Raw genomic sequence first — 24,662 nt, forward strand, 5'->3', positions numbered from 1 at the left:
ATTAATATGTCAGGCTTCATTCTGTTTAGTGTTTATCAGGGCAGATCACAGCTCAGGAGGCTTTTCTGGCTTCCAGTAGTAAGGGAATCTGTTTATCAGGGAGATACTGGGTAGAGAGTTTTGTTCTAGTTACACAATGAATATACAATAACATTCTCAGCTGAATTCTGCAGACATATAGCATATTGCTCAATTCATGTTATGGCACAGTGCACTTCAAGCTGGCATTTACAGGGTTTTTTTTGTTTACACACAATTTTGAAGACCGGGTTCTTTTTTTCAAAATATAATCACAATTATCCAAATACCACACTCAATTTGCATAATTCCTTGATTGTTTGCAAAATGACACACTTCAGTCAAAACATATACACATATTTGTGAAAATGCTATTAGTTTTCATTTAACCAACACAGTCCTCAATGATCAGACACTATTGCAGCCAGTTTCACACTGCTGTGATAAATAAAAAACACATTTGTAAAAAAACTAATTTTAGGAAATAGCATGTGCTAGATTTTTGGCCAGACTTTATGTAAGACAAACCCACAACATTCTTCATGATTAGTTTGAGATATAGGGAGAATGTACACTAATAGCAAGCACTGCACAACACTGATGCTGCAGACTGAATATTTTTAAGTATTTATTTCAATACTTGAAATACAGTATTTCTTACCATAATCAGTACAGTACAGTAATCATTACAGTAATCAACCAACAATGAAATCAAAGAAACAAATACAGTAAAATTTGTAGACAAATAAAAATGACTGCATGAAGTACATAGACTTTGACTCTGAAGAAAAACTACTGTAAAAGCTGCTGCCTTTTATAGTACACCTGAGTGCTGTGTTTACAAATTAGCACATGTGTGCTTCCACACCTGGTGGATGTGATTAATGTATCCAATTCGTTCATTAGTGTGGTCATTGGCCATCCGGGGCTTTGCAATGACAAGGAAGTAACTTCACAATCCTTATCTGTGTCTAATGGCCACCTTACACCAAACAACTTTGACAAAATGTGGGAAAGATTCTTGAAAGATTGTAGTCTTTCAACTAATGCCCCCCATTCAAGCTTTTCTCAAAAAAGACTTTTAATCTTTCAAGAATCTTTCCCAAATCTTGTCAAAGTTGTTTGGTGTAAGGAGGCCATAAGGTGTGAAAATGTGTGTAGAGTTTTACAAATCACTGTGTGTAATGTTTTGCAAAAAGGGTGAGGCAGACATTGTGTGTTATGCTGTGCAAATCTGTGGAGGTGTTTTGCTCCTTGGAGTAGAATTTTGCAAATTGTAACATGACTACATTGGAGCTAAACTAGATGTAGCACAGAGCAGTACGAAATATGACCGCCGCCCAGTCTAGCACATTTTAAACTGCTACAACAAAATTCCCTGATATTCTATGACTTTGACCCAAAAATGATCATTTTCAATGCCTGATTTCCATGCCTGGAATATACTTAGAAATTCCATGACATCCCAGAAATTCCATGACCCGTGGGAACCCTGTGTAATGTATATAATGGCATACCAAGATATGTACATACATATCCAAGAAAACACATACAATGCTCATATGATTCAACTGTGTCAATTATTTCGGTCCAATTAAGCATTATCTCTTATCCATGTTGTATCCCATTTCCTTGCATTCAGGGAGCAGTGGTTATATGAATAAGATTATTAAACATTTAAAAAAATATGCAAATTCTCACAAGGTATGCAGTATCATGGCCAGACATGATTTTGGGACCTTGAGTGTGATCGGAGGCTCTTCTCCTGCTTCTGCTGATTTCATTTCACATGGAGGGGCTCTCATTGGTGGGGCTCATTTCTTTTGCAGTGCTTCCTCCTGATCAGAACCACTAAAACCAGGAACACGACCAGCGCTACGACCACCACACCTATCATGATCGCCCTCGGTGTGTCTAGGACAGGGGAACCGGGAGGAGGGAAAAAAACAGATGTTAAATTCAGCACAAGTAATCTAAACATAAACAAGCCTCGTTCTATTATATTAGACGGTTTTCTCTACCTGACATTGGAAATAGTTATCATATAGATTTTAAGAGATGTATAAATGAAGGGTTCAGATGCAAAAGCCTCTAAATGCCACCTATGTCAAAAATGAGATAAAGATGGTGAGGGGATGCTCTTCACACATAGTATACGCTAATCAAATAATTTAACTTCTAAACCCACTAAATACCACTATCTTCCTGGTCTGAAATATTGATTTATAGGCAAAAACCTATAGGAGCCTGAATTTAAATGCTCATTTAAAAGAAAAGTGGTCAGACGGATTTAGAGGGTTTTGCATCTGAACTCTTCAAATATTTAGTCAACTGGGAATTTCCCCTGTATCACCTATTATGATTGTCCTTGGGTTGTCTAGAAGAGAGGGAAGAGGGGAAAGAAAAAGTGATGCATTGTATTAGATATAATATAAGAGAATGTGTTCACCTCCTGGCATTAGACTAACTGACTGTTTATTAAATAGTTATCATATAGATTTTAAGAGACGTATAAACATTTAGTCAACGGGGAATTTCCCCTGTACATCACCTATTATGATTCCCCTCGGGTTGTCTAGAAGAGAGGGAAGAGGAGGGAGAGGAAAAAGAGATGTTTCAGAATAAGTAAACTAAACAATACAAGCCGAGGCACACTGGGTCACCGTGAGGCAGAGTGAGGTGTGCCGTGGAATTTTGAGGAACCCAATGTGTTTTTCACAGGCTCATGAAATAGGCTGGCAGGGTATTTAGAAATGCATGAATGACAACGCTTCTTAATTGGAATCTGATTTAGATAGTCAGAGATTCACAACTTTTCGGTCTTTATGGCTGGCTATGATTCTCAGTTTGTTCATTAGGTGAAGCTGAGATCCATCTATGACAAGCTCACCACAATAGTTTACTACCTATGATTGTTAGGATATATTGAAATTGCTCGATTTAGCTGCTTTGTGACATTTTCTGCTCCAGTTACAATGAAATAATGTAATTGGAATGTTTTAGCTTTTATAAATGGAAACAGCAATTATTATGTCAGATTCAACTCACTCCTGACATCCACTCTTATCTTTACAGAGACTTTCCCCTGAGTGTTGCTGACGATGCACTCATAGACACCAGCACTGTCCATCTCTACAGACTCGATGAGGAGAGTGCTGCTGCTGCTGCTGTTGTTCTCCAGGGTCTTGTTGTCGCGTCTCCACTCATATGTGGGGCTGGGGTTGGCATCAGCAGTGCAGTTCAACTCCAGACGGTCCCCCTCTGTTAAGCTCACATTTTGGTTGAGGCTCACTAATCTGGGTTTGTCTGGTGGGCAAGAGGAATGAAAGACTGTTTCAGCTATTTCAAATGCAAATGATCTTGAGAATGATGACACTGCATAGTAGTAGTAGTAGCAACCATAAATTTAAGCAATAAAGCCCCGAGAAGCCTCAGCTAAGGGCCCCGAGAAGCCTCAGCTAAGGGCCCCGAGAAGCCTCAGCTAAGGGCCCAGAGAAGCCTCAGCTAAGGGCCCCGAGAAGCCTCAGCTAAGGGCCCCGAGAAGCCTCAGCTAAGGGGCTCTTTAGGCACAATGTGCTAGTGGATTGCCTAACACCCCCCCCCCCCCCCCCCCCTTAGCTCTTCTAAACAGGGATGTAGTGGAGGCTAAACGCAAGTAAACACAGTTTATCCATCTCTGAAATTTCAGAAAAAGAGTTTATCCACCTCACAAATTGCAACTTTTAACATTCAAAAATCACACTGTTTTATCCACATTCACAATATGTACACTCAACACTCTAGGAACCATTAATACCACTGGTATAATTGTAAACACTGAATAATAACCTTCAACATCATCAAACATGTTCTAAATGCTTTTGAAAAATAAATCTGGATGGCGCAGTCCACCTTACCGTGATCACAGAATTCATAGATTACCCACCTCTTATTTTACCACTACACCCCTGCTTCTAAAGTCAGTGTAACCTACGGGCTTGAGTGACTTATTACTTTTCTAAAACGGTTACTACATATTTGGTAAAGATTTCATAAAATAAAGGCACAGCAACAAGAAATGTAATATCTATGTATTCATGGATAATCATTCTTCCGTCAAGAAATATATTTCCTCTATCAGAATGGTTGCCAAGCAACGTCGAGACGCAACTAATCCCAACTTTTGTATCAAGTAGCACAGTAATATAGAACGAAATGTAGTCAAGGTGTATGTTTGTGCTGGATTTTACAACAGCATCGAACGTGATTCAGCCAGTCATAATTAAGGGCCGGAACTATCCATTTTAGAAAATATTGCTGATAAAAGTTGCTGCAATAATAACACTAGAGATTATAATACAATAGATTTTTTTCTTTCATTTTTTTGCTCATGCTTATTTTTGTTTTCCTCAAAAACGGTAAAAGTGTCACCTTTCATTTGAACATATGCAACATGTCTCGTGTCTATATTCAACTAATTCAAGCAGATGTGCCTTACCTCTTACATTGAAATGCAACATGTATTTCAGGGGAAAATAGAAACATGTTGGAGTTAACCCTTGTGGAAGGGTTACTAAAAGGTCCACTTACTGTTGACATCCATATTTTCATTGTCCCCAATAGTGGACTTACACCTGTGTTACACCTGTCCCCAATCTCTCCTATCTCTTGTGTTCACAAATAATACAAGACCTACAGAATACTTCCAGCTGGACGATATTAGAGGTGGTGTCTGTTGTGTTCTCAAGATCCAGTTGGGCAGCACAGCTGTAGGAGGCTCTGTTGTCCTCTCTGGAAGCTATGATACTCAGATTAGCCCTCACAGTGACGTTCTGATCTCCGTCGCCCTCAATATTGAACTGAGTGAAGTCTGACTGTTCCAGCTTGCTGTCCCCTCTGAACCAGATGACGGTGAGGTTGTTAACTGGAGCCACACTCTGAACCTCACACTCCAGCCAGTATGTGTGTTCCTCCACCAGTGGACCAGCATTATGTATAACAAGGTCTACATTCTCTGGAATTTCTGTAGAGAAACACACACACACACACACACACACACACACACACACACACACACACAGTATGGACAGTGGTTTCCTCACAGTACTTTGAGTTCCAATGAAATGTTACAAGTTGGTCTATTCTGAGGCAGTAAAACAATGAAACAGTCAGTGTCAGTGAAATCATCAAAAATGTGTGTACAATATTAATTCCATACATAAAACAACACAGATTCTTTAAAAAAGTTTTTTTTTTGTTTTTACTTATATGTGCTATTCGAGCATCATCCTGGACAACAAATTCACTTACTATAAATGGTGATGGGTAGATGAGTCGTACAGGGTTCATATTCATAGATGGCTAACCATAATATGCCTTCCTTCAGTGACCAGTCAGTCACACTGTCCACACTCCAGACCAGCTGCTGTGTGTTCTCTTTGCTTGAAGCTCCCATTGTTGCCTCCCAGCTCATCCTGGTAGTATTGTACTCAGTGCGGCAGGTTGCTGTAGCTGGACTTCCGTACTTCACCACAAGAGCAGGAGGATCGATGACTGGCTCCCTCCCTCTGCAGTTCTGACCTGCTCCCCAGAACACCCAGGAAAACAGCAAGCAGTTAGTGTGGTGCAGCTCAGTCTGACAGAACCACATAGTTCTAGAAGTTCAGGAAACATTTCTGCAGGTTCCTTTTGTTCTACCCTCACACCATCTCACTGTCATGTGAATGTCAAACTTGATCAGACTTTGATATGGATGTCTCAGTGCAGGTTTTGCAATGCAAGGCAAGGCAAGTGTATTTATATTGCATATTTCATACACAGAGAGGCAATTAAATGTGCTTTACTGTACATAAAAAAACAGAATGAATGGCACATAATATTAAACAAAAGCAGAAAAAGACAAATAAAAATAGTTTTAAAGATAGTTTTTAAAAGTTCATAACTAAAAGACATAAAACACATTAAGTGCTTTTGATTAGTAAGCAGAAAGCATCTGAGAACAGTTTGGTGTGATGTCAAGTGGTGTGTGTGTGGGTATGACTACATATGATGTAGTAGGGAAAGTTCAAAGGCACAGAAGAATTGCATCTTGTACAGCTCATAGCTACAGTGGCATATGGGCAGAAGATTGTATTTTAAGGCAACTTTGATGCCAATTAATTTAACTTAAAATACTTAGCCCACTGTCTATTCGCAATAATGTTAGACCCCTATTATGAAAACCGTTCCTAAAACAGATACTACCACAAAACTAGACCTTATAACTTTATAAAGTTATGAATAACACCACAAATGTTAAATGTATGTCTGTATTTTCTTTATATGTCAATCACAGATCTACGGAGCCCGGGAAGGGTCACATAACGTTGGTAAATATTTTTAGACCGCACTATTGCGTTCCTTCGCAATAGTTTTGCGTTCCCACGCAATAGTTTTGCGTTCCCTCGCAATACTTTTTGCGTTCCCTCTCAATACCTTTTTGTGTTCCTCAGGATCATTTTTTTTCGTTGCTGCAGACCTACATGAAGTTACCGTCTTCTACCTGGGTTTTCACATACACAAAGCACTGCTAGTTATTTTTCCATACTGACCGTTAAATATTGTTACTTTAAGTATAAGTATAGTATGAGTATATATACTCTTTTGATCCTGTGAGGGAAATTTGGTCTCTGCATTTATCCCAATCCGTGAATTAGCGAAACACACACAGCACACAGTTATGGTTTGTGTGAGAGTACTAAGTGGGCAGACCTAATTTATAACTGAAGAATACCTAATAATTAGTAAAGCAGTCCTGTGATGTGCATGTTTTCACAAACTTGTGTGAACAATGTTAGCACTTTAAACATTAACTGCTTTGAAGTGCATGTATAACAATAATAACTGTGATAATAATGATAATCATAATGATAATTAAAGCAACAATGGGGAAATTCTGTCCCCTCAATGCTAATGTAAACCCTGGTTGGATAAGGATTCAAAATTGGATATGAAGTTGAAATCTGATGCATAGATGAAATCTGATGCATTTCAGTGTTAAAACTGATAAAAAATAATTGCTGTCTGTGGTTCTATATGGGCTGTGACAATAATTTTGAAAAATAATAGCTTGCAGCAACATATGGAAAAAAGAACTATGAACTAGTTCATTTTTTGTAACTGTGAACTTAGTTCAAAATTTTATGAACTGAACTGAGTTCATTTTAAAATTTGTGAACTGAACTTTGAACTAGTTCATGTAGAAAGTGAACTTTCCCAACACTGGTTGTGTTGACCGTGCGGCTCAGCCCTGCACTTGCCCAGATTTGAACGTTCACCTTCTATTCTGTAGTTGATTCTGTACAATCTGAAATTATCTCTTCTTCTGTGCTTCTACTGGACAGTCTAATTTCAAATTTCAATTCTCAGATGTGTCTCTTGTGTTTAAGGGGTATAAATATCTTACCAGATACATAGAAGTCGGCAGAACACAGAAGGGAGATCCAGAGAAGTTGCTGAAGGAGAGGGAAAGACTCCATGTTTGTGTTCAGAGGTTTTGAGACATACTGTATGCTTGAGAGTCAGATCAAACTGACCGTACCCCTTCTTGTGGTTATATAATCGTATCACACACACACACAGACAGACACATACACACTCTCTCTCACACACACACCCACATGCACAAACACACACACACACACACACACACACACACACACACACACACACTTTATCTCTCACTCACAGGGATTAGCTAGTGAGCCACCACAACCAACCATCACCAATCGATTGTACAGTGCTTTAAAGGAGAACTATGCAGGTTTTTTAGCTTAATTTACCTTAACGTATCAGCTTCGGAGTCATTGGAATGGTTATATGACTTTTTTCGGGTTGAATGTTGGCCATCTCGCTTCCCCCTAGCGCCTGTGAGCGGAAAAAACACCCTGGCAACTTTGGGCCAACGGCCAACGGCCTCAGTGTCAGGAAGTATAACGAGTGTAACAAATTGATTTACTTCATTTAAAACACATACAAGCCAGGCACCGGCTAGAACATGGTAGCGATGGAGTTTCTCAGACATTTGTCATGACAGAGCCAGCGAAAAGAAGCAAAAAGCGAGAAAACGGCGAAGAAATTGCCAAAACTGTATAGTTTCTCTTAAAGTATTTACTTAGTACATTTACCATGGCAAATTCTAGTATATTATTGGGTAATTACCACAGGTAACATGAAGGTAAATACAGAAAAACTACACATTAAATACCAAGAAACACCTCAGCTCTATTACTAATAAACGGTAGAACATTATTGGGTAATTAATTACTACAGGTAATATATGGATAAATAAAGAAAAAATACAGTACAAATACCAATCCAGTATTTATTACCTATCAACTTATCTAAAAAACATGTAGTTGATTGGTTTAGGCTGGTTATTACTCAAGATAGAGCCCTTCAAATTACAGTGAAAAACTATACTCAATTGCCTGCAGACCAGGTTTTTGTTCGTCAATCGCACAATTGTTCTCTGCTGCCTCGAGATATGTGAACGATTCACCTGAACATACCTCATTTGGAGACCAGCCTTCCCATGAGCAGGCACGCTTGCAGGTCCGTACGCACTGTGCGTACCATCAGGCTACTCAACAAGAGAAAATTTCCTGTGTGTGTGTGTGTTTTGGCCCACCATACCTTCCCAACTATGGACAGTATCCCATTAGCTGCATGCCATCAGGCTACAATTTACAATTTTCTATTGAAGTTAGTGAACACGTTATCAAAATGAACGCGCACACATTTTGTTTGAGCAGGAGAGAGAGAATGCGCACGCAGGCACGCAACTAGGCTACTTGTTTTCTTTTACTCGGCTATCTATATTATCAGCACACAATGTTGAGCTAATTCACTAACTCAATAGTCATCATGGACATCACAAGTTTAAACAACGAAAACAGAAAGAATGGATGCAGCAAACCTAGGAGTTATTCCAGATGGGCAAGAACAAGGTGGGCAATTGCTTGTCAGAACGTTAGACTGCATTAGACAGCTGTTTAAAGCCAGACGTCACGGTAAGATAGAACAAAACTAAAGGTAACTTTAGCCTGTATATGGCTGTATCAAGTTGTCCAAATGAATAGGTCAATGAAGACGTTGTTGTTGTATTATTGCATGTGAATGTTGCTATGCTATGTAAACCGGGAAACGGACAAATATTGTCCACGCGTGAATTTTTTTTTGCGGGGGGGGGGGGGGGATGGGTGTGCGTACCATAGCATTAATTCCTGCAGGCGCCCCTGCCCATGAGTGGACAGATTTGCACAAGTGCATACATTTTGCTCTATAAATAACGTGGGTGCTGATCAGGAAAATGACAACGGTATCCGTCGGAAGGTAGCAAAGACGCACGCTATCTCATTGGCGCCAGATGTCAGACAGACCTTTATCTCTCACTTCCATAAGTACACACACACACACACATATACACACATGCATCCTGCTATTTTATCACACTTACTCAAACACACACACACATACACACGCACACCCTCATATACTCACACATACACATACACACACGCACACACACAGACACAGACACACACACACACACAGACACACACACACACACACACAGAGAGAGACACAAACATCACACACACACACACACACACACACACACAGAGACACAAACATCACACACACACACACACACACACACACACACACACACAGAGACACAAACATCACACACACACACACACACACACAGAGAGAGACACAAACATCACACACACACACACACAAGAGAAATGGATCATTACTCATCATCATCTCTCTCACACATAACAACACATACAGAGGAGGAACTTGAATGTTTGATAGTGACAAGGTGGGGCAGTTGATGGTAATGTTTCTCTCTCTCTCTCTCTCTCTCTCACACACACACACACACACACACACACACACACACACACACACACTAATTCAGTACGTCCAGTCTTTTTGTCCTGCAGTTGTGGCATTTAACGTGACTACAGTTTTGTCTACAGGGTCCACAGGTTTTTAACCCTTTAACTGCCTGCTCAACCATTTGGTAGAGCACACTTTAAGACACCATATCTTACCATAAAATCCAACTGTTTTGAGTGTAAACATATGGAGCCATATCTGAGTACTACATGTTAAGAACAAAATATTTGCTCAGTACCTCTGTAATGTCGAAGGCCACACCTTCTCATCATATGCGATTTAAGAAATTAATTGACACGATGTTGTGTTTGCGTACACTGACATTTATGCATATGCTCCACCACCAGTAGGTGGCACTGTGAGTGGTGTAATCAAGGCAATGTGCGTAGTTGTAAGAGTAGAATGAGTGTGTACAACGTGAGTTCGAGAACTGCTGCTACCAGCGTAATTGATGCTGAAGTTAAAGGAACCGTATGTAAGAAATGTATTTCAATTAATCATAAAATGGCCTTGATATGTCACTAGACATTAAGAAATCATGTTCATTTCAAATACTTATATCACTGACAACAGTAGTCCGGCCAGGATATTGTCATTTAAAAAGTGAAGTTGCAGCCCTCAACTGATGTTGATGTTGTCATGTTGTGTTTTGGCCTGATGCGCCACCCTCCACCTATCTACTAATAACGAAGTCAGTAGTGTTTCGGCATCCAGGTTGCCAGGTCTGCCAGTCAGGGGGGAGGGGATACACCGCTGTACAGTTATTTGAAAGTGATTGCAGTACCAGTTTTGGCCACAATCTTACATACGGTTCCTTTAAGTAAAGTCTTTAAAGAAATATCCGTCTCCGTTTGATCTAAGAACACAACACGCGATTTCGGCCATATTTTGTGGAGTCACATCTACCAAGTTTTCAAAAGTAAGAGTTTTTTTTTCTTCATTATTATGTTAAAATGAAGTGAAATAACACATGTATTAACTTACATTAAAAATATACATATTTTCATGGTCAAATAATTTTTGAAAACATGCTCAACCAAATGGTTGATAAGGCAATTTATGGTAAATGTCAGGTCCGTATAGATAATACTAGAAAAACATGACAAAGTTTATGAATTAATCATATTAGCCATATACTGTTTTCAAATGTATACTACTACTGTAAACACAGCATATGTTTAAAAACCATGCATAAGCATGAAATATATCAGGGCTACAAGATAATACAACACAATAATCTCATGCCAAACTGACTTTTACCATAAACTGGCACCTCAACCGTTTGGTAGAGGTTCATAGAAATTGAATTGGAGGGTCCTTTGAAATAAAAATCACAGATTTTTCATACTACAGCCTAATAGAGCAAGATAAAACAAAAAAACATATAACATATATTTTATTTTATTTAAAATTTATTTTATTATCACTTTTATCATGGTGTACCATGGTGGCATGCAGATCAGATGGGGTGGCAACATTCTTTACCTGTTCCTTAATAAGATTCAATTCAACTTTATTAACATTGTGCAGAGTAAGAACAAAAGCAGCAAAATGCCATTTATGTCTAACCAGAAGTGCAAAAAAGCAGAAAAGTACAATGTGATATACAAAGTATAGACAGGTGGTGCATAATATGTAAGGGACAATGTATAGAACGCCGGTCATTACTGGGAAGGGACTTATTTTCACAGTAATGACCGGCGTTCTATACATTATCCCGCTTATTATACGGCTACTTGCCAAAACAAAATAATAAACTCCCCACGATATGACTTTAGCCTACATAACCTAGCCTATTTGTTACCATTCATCGTGGCATTTGCTGATTTGAATCAAACATTCTTTAGAACACAGCTGATCAACCGTCTGCTTTCACATTTCAATGAAGTTCAATTAGAGATATGTATAACTATATACTCTTTTGATCCCGATATACGATTGGTAGCCTAAGCAGATTAACAATTTATTTAAGCACTAAGCCTTGAAAGGTAAATGTAATCAATATCACTTCAGTTGAATGTAAGTAAACTCACATACCGTAGTCTACTGTAACAATGTAACAAACAAAGGAAGCTCAACCAAAAACACAGAGATAAACTTAACAAATTACAGTAACAAGTTAAGAATAGCAGTATACCAATTGATCACATACTGTACATATAGACGACAGTGTATTTCTTAGTCCAAAACTATGCACAGATACATTAGCTTGTAATGTAATCATGATCAGACTGTTGCCCACATTACAAGTATTAATTTAAGACCAATCATGAATGTATTATTCACAACATACATGTACAGTGATTTCAGAGGTAACCATCAGAGTACAGTTGCTCTGGTGGATTTGAGTTTTGCTGTATGCTAATTAGTTTAGCTTGGCCTCCTGTGTAGTGGAGGAAACTCCTTTGATCAAAACACAAGCAGATTATAATTTCTCCTTTGACACAAATCTTAGAATTCAGAATATTTTCCTGTGGTCCAAGGCAGGCCCAGGAATGAGTTAAGCTCTCAACAGGGTGGCGAGAGCAGAGGCCAAATGGCCACTGTATGCATGAGCGCGGGAGTTGGGAATCATTGCCATGGCCAGCTAAGACAATACAGATTGAACACAGGTACACACACAGATGTAAATTGACTGCAAAAGGCATTCTTTTGAAATGCAAAAGTGTTGGCCAAAAAGATGGGGCTTACACAACTGTACTGTTTTCGGTTGTGATGAACCGCGAATTACTGAAACCACGGATAACAATATATACTGATTCAGAGGATGTGGGGGTTCCTCTGTAGTAGTCAGACACAATTGTGGGTCTTGGGTTTTTGGTTTGGGTTCCTTTGTGGGCTGTGAGTTTATCTCTCATCATGACTTTTTGAAGCACTTCCACCGGACCAGAACCACTACAGCCAGGATCAGAACCAGTACTACAACAACCACCACTCCTAATATGATTCTCCTCGAGTTACCTGCAAGAGAGAGAGTGAGAGATTATTTTATAAGGACAACCTGTCCTGAGATCTTTGTTGCTCCATAATTTTAATAAAACTAGATGTACCGCAGAGCGGTACAAAATATGACCGCCGCCCAGTCCAGCACATTTTTTCCACAAAAATAAATCACGCTGAAAGGCATATATGATTCCAACTGTCTCACTAAATTGCATTATGCACACTCAATTCTCACTGGAATCTGCTAGACAACAAGTACCAAAACATGATTAGTTCATAGATTTCACATGTAAAATTCATTTTATACAACCCCACCCCCATCTTGCGTGTTCATAATTCTGAGAAATTCTTGAATTGTGTGCATGTGTGCGTGTACATGTTTATGTTTATGTGTGTGTGTGTGTGTGTGTGTGTGTGTGTGTGTGCGTGCTTGTGTGTGTGCCTGCGTATGTGCCTGTGTGTGTGCATGTGCATGGATGCGTACATATGTCTACTGTGTGAGTATGTGTCATACGTATGATTACTGTGAATATGTGTGTGCGTGTGTATCTGTTTATGCACATGTGTGCATATGGAATGGGTTAACATGACCCCTGGAGGCAAACACACACAAAAATTGGTCATCCTAGGCCCTACGGTTCTCAAGATATTCACAGAAAACTCTGTTGGTGTAAGGTCACTAAATGTACACATAAATTATTATATTGTAAGGCTCCCCATGAACGAAAGTTCACTAAACTTGGCATGCATTCGGAGGGTGTCATAATGATCCAACACTTTCAATTTCGTGCAGTTTTGACAATGTCAGACAGAGTGTGATGAAAACACCTAATTGTTTGCTTTTTAATTTTTAACTAGGTGGCGCTATACATGAAATAATTGGTAATGGGATGGGTTGACATGGCCCCGTAAGACCAACATACAAAAAAAAGGTGGTCCTCCTAGGCCCTACAGTTCTCGAGATATTCACAGAAAACTCTCCAGCCACCTACAGACCAGTTGGTGTATAGTAACATAAATCAATGTATTGTGTGGCCCCCCATGAACGGAATTCCAAGAAACTTGGCGTGCATTCAGAGGGTGTCATAATGATCCTACACTTCCAATTTTGTGCAGTTTTGACTATGTTAGGTCACAGATACCTGCGATTACAACACCTCATTTTTACTTTTTTGTGTTTAACTAGGTGGCGCTATACATGAAATGAGTGGTTATGGAATGGGTTGACATGGCCCCTTGAGATCAACATACAAAAAAAAGGTGGTCCTCCTAAACCCTACAGTTCTCGAGATATTCACAGAAAACTGTGTCTGCCCTACCCTCCTTTCGGGGGGTTCAGTCCAGCGGGGGGGCTACAGATCAAAACGAAAAACAATGGTTCCATGCTATCCACTGCGCTGCGCGGCGGTCATAATGATATCAACATTTATAATTTAACATTGGAAAATAGGGTGTGATGTATTTTAAGGAAAATTCCGGTATTTAGCACTTTGAGTCCCTTTTCTGGTTTGTTTTTTGTCGCTATGCTACTTGTTTTGGAACATCAACGAACACCACTAACCACTCGGTGAGTTGCACAGTTTTGAAAACAAACTTTAAGGGTTGTTTTAGGACATGTTTGAGCATGCCTGTTGGCAGCCACTCTGAGTAGTCAAAGGCGATTCAAAACGAGTCAGAAAAGTCGAGACAGGACCAATCGTCAAAATTTCGGTGTCCACCACTCTAGTTCATCCAAAACAAACCAGAAAAGGGCCTTAAAGTGCTAAATACCGGAATTTTCCTTTAACCCAAAAATAGAGGAATTATAATCATTGTGTAGAGAGGCATGAGTATTAAAGACGTGTGTCATGTGACAGTGGTCAACACCTGTTATTACCAAAGCTGTTCAACAGAAAGTAGTCATCACATACTAGACAAACATTTATTCAACTGGCTATCAAGTAGGCTATCAAGTGATTGGGTTTCGATTTCTGGAGCTCACAAGCCAACGGAGAGTTGCTAGACTAGCCCTGGCAGCAAATGTAATTTGCTGCCGCTAGGGGCGCGTCTAGATTTCTAGGCTAATATGAATCCATTTGAAAAAAACTTTTGATGCTTAAGTCCCTGGTCTTTGTCAGGTAATGTTTGTGTGAAAGCTGTGACTAATATAGCTGGGTTTTGTCCTCTGCCCAGTTTTTGTGATCACTGACGTATGTCATTTGCTATATAGCAGGTATTTGAAAGTATTGACATTTTTGCTGCATTTTAAAACTGATTTAGATTGTTCACATTTTTGTATTTTCTCTTATTTAATTAGCATTTAGTTGTTGTTGTAGTAGTTGCTTGTTGCTTATTGTTGCTTGACCTTTTACAAGCCATAACAAAATACAGGTATCTTTCTAAAGTTGAGTGATATTTAGCGCAGACATATTTATCAAAAGTGACACTGACTTGAAACAGTGAATCGAATCAAACCTGAATCGACCGACTGCTACTGCCCCTCCATTACTATTCCTCATTCTGATGCCGAGCTTTTGGCCACACCCACCTACAGACGGTAACTCTCCGCTTGGTTCCATCACACCGGGATTGGCATCACTTGTGTAGTTCACCTTCAGTGTGTCACCCTCTGTTAGGCGCACATCGCCACCGGATACCTCTCTTGCGTATTTGTCTGTGGGAGGGGAAAGAAAGAGATAATCAATAAGAGGAGTAAAAGACTGTCATTTGTTTACTTTTTGTTGTTTTGTTGTTATATTTATATATATTTATATGTATTCACTGTATATATTTTTTAATTTAAAACCCACATAAGTCTTCCAGTAGGACACTATTCGATCTGGTGTCAGGAATGGGCTCAGCTGTGTTCAGGTCCAGTTGGGCAGCACAGCTGTAGGAGGCTTTGTTGTCCTCTCTGGAAGCTATGATACTCAGATTAGCCCTCACAGTGACGTCGTCTGACCGATAGAGCTGGGGGAACTCCGAGCGTCCCAGCTCAGTGTGTCCTCTGAACCAGATGACAGTGAGGTTCTCGACTGGAGCTACGCCCTTAACATCACACTCCAGCGAGAACTCCAGCCGGTTCTCCGCTCCCTTGAGCACTGGATCAGAGTGGCTTAGCGTCACACGCTCAGGAATTTCTGTAGAAACACATACACCAAAAACTTGAAAATATTTTTTACTTCCAAGTGTATGTTTTCAGATCTGTCTGAAGTTGTCAGCATCACCAGCAATGCTGAGAAGAATGAGATCAATTTTGTCTGGAATCTCAAATTTAATCTTCACACAATCTAATCTGTTCCATAGTAACGAATCTCAAAATTCATCTTGGTAAGATTTTCAGAATTAGCGCCCCCCAAAAATTGTTAATGGCTTTTCCTCAAATTTACCCTCAGAACTTTTTCCAGATTTTTTTTTACATAATTGGCACTCTTTTGGGTGAGACAATCTATAAAGAAATGCACTTCCTTGCTTTAAACACTGGGGGGCTAACTAGGTCTGAATGCCATGGTGCAACAGTTAGCGAAAGCAGAACTTGAGCAGGCCCAGGAGTCGAATCTGCTCCAAAATGTTATGGGTTCTTCCTTGGGCCATGCTACACACCTTTCCACCGACTTCCATCAGTAATCGGGCCTGTAGTTTTTGCATGATCCTGCACCCAGGCAGAGACAACCCTGGTGGATGTAATAACCTTCAATAAAAGCCTTTATGCCTTTAGACATTTATCTGACTTTGTGAAATGATCGTGTGTAGAAAGGACCACAGTGACATTATGTAATGTAGGATACATGTCATTGTTCCTGGCTAATGGGCCCCTGAGTTTACCTAGTGGAGACTTACACATATAGCCTAGAAATCTAGACGCACCCTAGCGGCAGCAAATTAATTTGCTCAGCCTGTACATCTAGTATCGAACCATAGGAATTTCGATTGGCTGACGCCGTGGACCTCATCCAATCACAGCGCTCTATTTTGTTAGAGAGTCTTAAGGTGGGCTTAACAGGATAACGACAGTCCTGCGACGGTGAACAAGGAAGGTGGCTATGGTGAACGAAGAGCGGTTGTTTGAATCGGCGTTGGCGTCAACTTTGGAGAAGTTGGACTTGTGCTTTTCTTTGAAAGTTGAGCAACACAATGCACTTAAGTCATTCCTTTCGAAGAAGGATGTATTTGCCGTTTTGCCGACCGGATACGGATATGGTCGTAGCGCTGGCCTATTGCATGCCTAGGCAGTTTGAAAGACAATTCTCTGCCCGCCCCTTGGATTAAGCGAGGTGAATGGTTCGATGCCAGACTATACATGTCAATGATATAGGATGGCCCGCCAGGCTATTACACATAGCCTATATGACAATTTGTTTGTTACCAATCGCTTATCGGCTCAAAAGTTTAAATTATCTTAACTTTGTTGCACAACGTTTCCGCGTTGCCAGTGGCTATTTTGCCTGTAATGGCTGAATCACGTACACATTACAGGGTCTCTTGTCACTGCATACTTGAACTGGGGCTTACGCTCCTGTGATCAACACCTACAGTATCTCAACCATATAGGTAAAGGCCTCTGAAATAGTGTCACACTTATAGAAGTTCACTAACCAAACATGACACTGATAAATGCCTTTATGCTTATAGCAAAGACAAGAACTTAGATTATCAACTCAAGGGGCCAAAAAAGTTTCTAACTGCGTCACTGTACAGTATGTGTATGTCACTGTACAAACATATTCAAGTAAAACAACACTCTTCACAGTATGGTTATTTGACAAGGATTTTGGAGATAAATACAAATATAATTTGCATACTACTTGTTGAAAGATGCTGTTTAAAGTATGTTATACTGTATAGTCACATTTTAACATCAAGAATCCATTTTAAGTTTCTGTGACTTCTTACAAGTGTTTTTTTAAGCTTTACAAACTCTACACCACATGACACAGTTGTATGAATACAATAGCACTGACGGTATTATTTGAATGCTGTTTTGGACCAAATGACACAACAGATTCACTCACTGTAAATGGTGATAGATAGTATGGCCAGGCATTCCGCATATCCAACATAAATGCCATAGCAAGTTATGCCTTTTGCTAGAGACCAGTTGGTCAGGCTGGACACCTCCCAGACCGCCTGATGTGAGCCCGCAGCACGTGTAGCTTCCACTGGTGCTTCCCAGCCAGTTATAAATGCGTTGTGCTGCGTGCGGCAGATTGCGGAGGCTGGGTCTCCGTACTTCACCACCAGACTGGGGGGATCGATCACCGGCTCCATCTCCACAGTGCAGTCCCGAACTGCACTCCCCAACAGAGACACAGAGAAACGGCAAGCAGTGAGCAGGTTGTGGTGCAGCAAAGAAGAACCACAGTTCATGAATCATCTATGCAGGTTCCAGAAGAACCAAACAGTTCATAAACCGTCTCTGCAGGTTCCTTTCGACTAATGCCTGACCAGCGGAGGACAACCGCGGCTTCAGAAGTCCTAAAAGTCAGGTATTCCTTCTGCCTGTGCGTTCAACACAGGTGATATCATTAGCTGGTCGACCTACCTGGCTGAAGAGTTGTGCTCACTAGAATCAATTGGTTTTCTAGATGGTTCAAATAAAGAGACAGCAGGACTTTTGCTTTCTGAACCCTGGATGTTCACCTGACTCCACCAAGGGTGTGTGTGTGTGTGTGTTTGGGGGGGGGGGGGGTAGTTTTGTCTGTTTATTTAGATGAAGAGCATAAGAGCAGAAAAGACTCATACGAGCATCTTCAATATGGCTCATGTGGGTAGAAGATTGGGTGTAAATTAGGCATAGATAAAAAAAAACTCATACCTAGGCTACAGTAGCCCACTATCTACTGACAGTAATGTCCAATATGAAAACACAAATGGGTTGGAAGAAAACATAGCCGTCATTTTATTTTCTGTACTTGATTCAGTCCAATCTGGAATTACCTCTTCTTATTTCAAGAAAATTCTTCAGTTCTTCACAACTCTTTAACAAAATTCGGTCTACATAAAATCTACATAAGAGTGACATGACACTGTCATGACACATGAACCCTAACCCTAAATTGTCATGACAAAAACCGAAGGATACTTATTGACAGAAGCTTTATACCATTTCATGACTCAATCCAAGATACCTTCAAGTAAAGCGTTACCCAAAATTCTCTTTTACGTTTATTTTTGGGAAATGAAGATATCATACCTGATACATAAAAGTCGGCAAAACACAGAATGGTGATCCAAAGATGTTGCTGAAGAAGAGTGAAAAATTCCATGTTTGTGTTCAGAGGTTAGAGACATATGCTTGAGAGTCAGATCAAACTGACCAGACTGTGCCTGACCCTTTCCTGTGGTTATATCATCATATCACACACACGTACTGTACACAGACATACAGAAACCACACACACACACACACACAGAGAGACAGAGACACATGTATATACACACACACACACACACACACACACACACACACACACACACACACTTTATCTCTCACTCACAGAGATGTGCTCAGGAACCACCACCACCCATTGTTGATTATTTTTAGTTACAGTATTTATTTGTTTCCTCATTTTCATGTAACAACTACACAAATGTTCAAAGAAATGTGTAATTGAAACTCTGAGCTCAATGTAATGTATTTATTTCAGAGGCAGGGGCAGTGCACAAAAAAACAGTGTTATATGTATTGTGCCAGGTTGTAGCAAATATTGCTAATATCTGTCACAAAAAATCTTTACGAACCTTATTGTTGTCCTCGTATCCCACCCTATATCTAAACCTAAAACTAGATTACCCCACCCCTAGCTCTGCACAGATATGTGCAGATATTATACGTCCCACTCAACTCTCTCCTTCCCCTCACCCTCCCATACACACATGCACACAGTCATTTAGCACAGCAGTTCATAGGAGGGAGCAAGTCTGCTTTGTTAATAGCCAATGATTTGTTAAGCGTGAGAATGAGTGCAAGTTAGTGCATGAAATTAGCTCTGTAGGGAGAATATTCTAGATCTATTCTAAGTCTATTTGTAGCCACAAAGGAGAATGACGTTCTCCCGAATGCAGTTTTGCATCTGTGTCTGTGGATGGGTGTGTCTGTTAAAATGTTGCCCCTCATAAAAACAAATCCGTTGCAGACAAACTGCTGACCTACAGCAGGGATTGCACTGGTGCAACGATAAGGCTAAAGATGCTATGCTTCCCCTGTGCTGATCATGTGAAGTGAACCTTGTTTTAATCTGCCCTTGCAGAGGTCTTTATTTGCCTGATGGCCTCAAGTAATTTGATTCAAGCTCAAGTTCTCTTCTCTTTGCTGTATGTATAAAATCCTTCAATTGTTTACATCCAAGTGCTGAGTATATACTGTATAAGTACATGAGAAGTATATTTTTGGGGTGTTTTGCCTTTATTCAGAGCACACTGACAGGAAGTGAGTGGGAGAGAGAGATGGGGTGGGATCAGGAAATGATGACCTGGGTCCCGGATGTGGTATGGGCGCTGTAGCCATGATTATTCCATTTTTGTTTTGACACACTGTTCTTCAAGGTGACAATTGAGAGCTAAATGAATGCAGTCTTGTCCACACATTATGTTCTTGCATTCAGTCGCTTTTTTTGTTTTGCATTATCAAATTTAATATGTAGTCCAACAGAGAATATATTTTCAATTGTTTTTATTGTAACATACAATATCATTTTTGTGTATAATGTATATAGATTTGTATATACATTTTTGCCGATGTAATCAGGGTTCCCACTCGTTCCATGACTTTTCCTGACAAAAAAATGAATTTCCATGTGACCTATAATGGTACAGTATACTGACCAACGATTTCAGAGCAGCTGCTTAGCATTCAATAATCTTTTGCTGTTTTTTTTAGCTACTCAAGCAAACAGTAAAGCAAATAAGATATGCACCATTTTTGCATGGACATATATTTGTATTAATGCATTTTGGCAAGTGCATTTTAAACTGCTACAACAACATCCCCCAACCCCCATTCCCCAACTTTCTATGCTTGGAATAGACTTAGATTAGAAAGTGTATGATATTCCAGAAATTCCATGACTGTAATGTATATAATGATATGCATACAAAAATATATTTCATGTGGAATGCATACAAAGATATGTGTATAAATGTTAGTATATTCAAGAAAACACATACAATGCTCATATGATTCAACTGTGTCAATTATTTCGGTCCAATTAAGCATTATCTCTTATCCATGTTGTATCCCATTTCCTTGCATTCAGGGAGCAGTGGTTATATGAATAAGATTATTAAACATTTAAAAAAATATGCAAATTCTCACAAGGTATGCAGTATCATGGCCAGACACCATTTTGGGACCTTGAGTGTGATCGGAGGCTCTTCTCCTGCTTCTGCTGATTTCATTTCACATGGAGGGGCTCTCTCATTGATGGGGCTCATTTCTTTTGCAGTGCCTCCTCCTGATCAGAACCACTAAAACCAGGAACACGACCAGCATACAGTGTACATTTTAGGACATCCTCAGCTGTCAGACTCAGGTGTCAGGCATCAGGTCTCAGGAAAACCGCTGTCAAGTTTACGGAATTACACAGTCATGTCTCAGACATCAGATGAAAAGGAGTCAGGTCTCAGGAAAAGCGGAGTCAGACTAAAAGGTCTTAGATAAAAAGTAATCAGATTCAGGTTTCAGACATCAGATAAAAAGGCGCTAGGCGTTGTGGACTTCAGCAGCCAATGAGAATTGGACTTCAGCCCCTGAATTTTCTGATTGGTTGATGAATTGTGGAACCAACGTAAAGTTGTCGACAGTTTTGAGCGAGCATACAGACAAAGTTGAGCGAGCGCGACAGAGATCTACTGAGCTAGCTGAGGAACAGTTTATGTGAGCACGTACAGTGAAACTGAAAGAAAGGGGGCTAATGTTGCACATACATATTGATATTAGCAAACAGGCAATGACATTTGTGGAGCACAACAGAATATAGTATAATATATCAAAATATAATTTGTGTGCTCGCTCAAAATATTTTTCTGCGCTCAAATTGTGCTATTGCTCGCTCATAAAAGTTGAACAAATGTAACTCTATAATATATCCCAAATAAGTTTGCTTGTTGTACCAGTTAACAGAAATAGCGGTTTTCCTGAAACCTGAGTCTGAGAACTTTTCATCTGAGAACTTTTTGTCTGACTCCCCTTTTTCTGACAGTGCTTTTCCTGAGACCTGACTCCTTTTCATCTGATGTCTGAGACATGAGCCTGACAGATGAGGATGTCCTAAAATGTACACCGTACAGGTGATTCATTCAGAGAATGAAGCAGTTTCTGCTTCATATATAATTTTTCCATACCAAAGCAACCTTCAGAGCAGCGGTTCAAATGGAATTGTTGTTTGAAGCACGTATCGAAGCTTCTGTGCCAGACTGCCATCACTAGCTTCCAGTAAGCTGCGAAATATTCATATTTACAGAACCCTGGAGGGGTCATTCATTGCAAGAGATTTTTATATAGTTTGCTCATTATTAAATTTTTAACCACAATTTACAAAATTGTGAGCATGTTTTTGTCACGGTACAGCAGGATAGGACCCAAGGGCAAGAATCTTCCAGGCGAAAGTTTAGAAAAACCCACTTTATTGTAACAAACTACTACTACTACAAACTTACATTCATGAACTTACTTACGGACATGACTCAGACAGGGTAAACAGAGAGACAAACCGACAAAGGACAGAGGAACAGGAGGGTAAAAATACACAGACTGATTAACAGAAAGACAGAAGACTGGACGATAACAGGGAACAGGTCAGTAGGGGTATTATGGGGTCATTGATACTGCAGTATGCTGTGGCTGGATCACCATACTTCACCACAAACACCTCTCATATTTACTGAAATATAATGTTCTTACCTGACCAGCAAGAGGTGACAGGACACCTCCAAGTGATCCAGTGGAGTCCCCAAAGGAGTGTGGCAAATTCCATGTGTGGGTGGGTTCATTGAATGCAATTAAAATATGAATATCAATAAAGTTTTTAAAGCATAAGGGTACTTTTCTAAAGTGCACTGTAGTACTTTTTTTCCCAAAAGGCATGCAATTTGCTATCAACACTGCATGTTGATTAAATACCGTATATCTTTTTCCAGATAACCACAACACAGCATTGTAAATTACATTAAATTATGTGCATGCTATATAAGTAGTAGACTCCATGTCAGGACACTAGGAATATACTCACTGAAAATGGTGATGGGTCGATGGGTCTGTTCTTTACCATTAAATTTTGTTTCTGAAAAGCATGTTATGCCATTATTCAGTGACTAGTCAGTCACACTGTCCACCCTCCAGCTTCATAGTTTTCTCTTCCTTAGCTCCCACTGTTGCATTCCAGCGTATGACAGCATCAGGGTCAGTACTACTGCAGGATGCTGTGGCTCCATCACCATACTTCACCACAAGACGTTGGGGATCGATCCGCTTTTTTCAAAATGAAGAGGATTTAATTCGATCCAAGGGCTGAGAAAAAGAGAACAAATGTCTCTCATATTTACTGAAATTAGGTGTTCTTACTTGGCCACCAGGAGGCGACAGGACACAGAAGGGTAATCCAGAGGAGTCCCCAGAGGAACGTGGCAAATCCCATGTGCGGGTTCAGAGTGGTGAGAGCCAATTTACTCGGATGTCTGGTTAGAAAAAGAAAAGACGTATGAAGGAAGTCTGGTCCCCTTCCTGAGGTTGCTAAATTAAGTCACATCTATTTAGCTATTCAAAACCAGTTGTAGATGCTTCTCAGGTTAGCGTTAATCACCATTATACCATTCTATACCTAATACATGGTTCATTCTTGTGAAGGTTCACTTTGCAGTTCCAGGGAGAGGGTTCTACCACTGTCTAGATGATCTGGAGAATAACCTCAGTTTTTTTGGCTCATAATATTATATAATCTTGTGTATCAATTATAATACATTAGAGCAACAGATCATAATGCATTACGAACATTGATATATAATCTCAGCGCTTTCTTGTAAACGATTATCAAAATTATTATAATGACTTACGATCACTTCATATTATCAGAATAGGCATAAATCATTACAGTGATGACCTTCAGAGAAAGTATTACCAACATTTCTTGTATTTGTTGAGATGTCGGAGCAACACAAACGTGAAACCTCATGCAAATAAGAAAGCGTTTCTATATTAATAGAAGCAGAGACGGTTGATAAGGATCTTTGATAGAAGTAAAGCTTTCCTACCATATACGTAGAAGTTGTCACAGAACACAGAGAGGAGATTCAGAAAAGTCCCTGAAAGAGGTGATGAATTTTAAGTCAGAGTGTTCGGAGGTGGAGCCTTACACGAACTGGATTTCCTGAAAGTCCGATATATATATATATATATTTTTTACAACCAAGACATCACAACAGGCAAACAGCCACAAACAGTAAAAACAAGAGATAAGAACGAAACGATATGAAAGAAAGGCTGTCCCTCACCCCCTCCTGGAGGTCATCTCTCGCGGAGGTTCTCACACCCACGTTATCTCTCACATAAATAGAACTACTCCCGTACTATTCACCAGACCTCAGATTCCCATGCCGCCAAGCATGCACACACACACTCTCTCTCTCTCTCTCTCTCTCTCACACTCACACACACACACACACACACTCTCTCTCTCTCTCTCTCTCTCTCTCTCTCTCTCTCTCTCTCTCACACTCACACACACACACACACACAAACACATACATACATACACACACGCACACACACACACAGACACTCACACACGCACACACTT

At 39.9% G+C, this 24,662-nt stretch overlaps 2 protein-coding genes across 3 annotated transcripts; both read right to left on the reverse strand.

Moving 5' to 3' along the window:
• Positions 1–633: 633 nt before the first annotated feature.
• Positions 634–7,554, reverse strand: LOC121718625 (hemicentin-1-like). The gene is made up of 7 exons (XM_042103703.1): positions 7,442–7,554; positions 5,308–5,577; positions 4,694–5,020; positions 3,067–3,324; positions 2,570–2,593; positions 2,372–2,395; positions 634–1,932 (listed from the first exon to the last, which is right to left on the reverse strand). The coding sequence occupies exons 1-7, from the start codon at positions 7,512–7,514 to the stop codon at positions 1,820–1,822; spliced, it is 1,089 nt and encodes a 362-aa protein (XP_041959637.1). The 5' UTR covers positions 7,515–7,554; the 3' UTR covers positions 634–1,819.
• Positions 7,555–11,704: 4,150 nt separating this feature from the next.
• Positions 11,705–19,216, reverse strand: LOC121718632. 2 transcript variants are annotated; one of them, XM_042103718.1, is made up of 7 exons: positions 19,064–19,216; positions 17,883–18,158; positions 15,681–16,010; positions 15,419–15,544; positions 12,767–12,909; positions 12,616–12,621; positions 11,705–12,422 (listed from the first exon to the last, which is right to left on the reverse strand). In XM_042103718.1, the coding sequence occupies exons 1-5, from the start codon at positions 19,134–19,136 to the stop codon at positions 12,806–12,808; spliced, it is 909 nt and encodes a 302-aa protein (XP_041959652.1). In that variant the 5' UTR covers positions 19,137–19,216; the 3' UTR covers positions 11,705–12,422; positions 12,616–12,621; positions 12,767–12,805. The 2 variants fall into 2 exon arrangements, with proteins under 2 accessions (XP_041959652.1, XP_041959651.1); XM_042103717.1 differs by having other exon boundaries at positions 11,705–12,909; positions 19,064–19,215.
• Positions 19,217–24,662: the final 5,446 nt, after the last annotated feature.

The sequence above is a fragment of the Alosa sapidissima genome, chromosome 9 (assembly GCF_018492685.1).
Source record: "Alosa sapidissima isolate fAloSap1 chromosome 9, fAloSap1.pri, whole genome shotgun sequence".
NCBI classification, from domain to species: domain Eukaryota; kingdom Metazoa; phylum Chordata; class Actinopteri; order Clupeiformes; family Clupeidae; genus Alosa; species Alosa sapidissima.

Excerpts from the sequence above, each read along its gene's own strand:
- LOC121718632 (XM_042103718.1), bottom strand. The coding sequence starts at position 19,136 with ATGGAATTTTTCACTCTTCTTCAGCAACATCTTTGGATCACCATTCTG. Across the intron at positions 18,159-19,063 it reads TGCCGACTTTTATGTATCAG|TTCGGGACTGCACTGTGGAG; the intron begins GTATGATATCTT and ends TGGGGAGTGCAG. Across the intron at positions 15,545-15,680 it reads TGTCCTACTGGAAGACTTAT|ACAAATACGCAAGAGAGGTA; the intron begins GTGGGTTTTAAA and ends CCCCTCCCACAG.
- LOC121718625 (XM_042103703.1), bottom strand. The coding sequence starts at position 7,514 with ATGGAGTCTTTCCCTCTCCTTCAGCAACTTCTCTGGATCTCCCTTCTG. Across the intron at positions 5,021-5,307 it reads TCTACCCATCACCATTTATA|AAATTCCAGAGAATGTAGAC; the intron begins GTAAGTGAATTT and ends GTTTCTCTACAG. Across the intron at positions 1,933-2,371 it reads CCCAAGGACAATCATAATAG|ACACACCGAGGGCGATCATG; the intron begins GTGATACAGGGG and ends CCCCTGTCCTAG.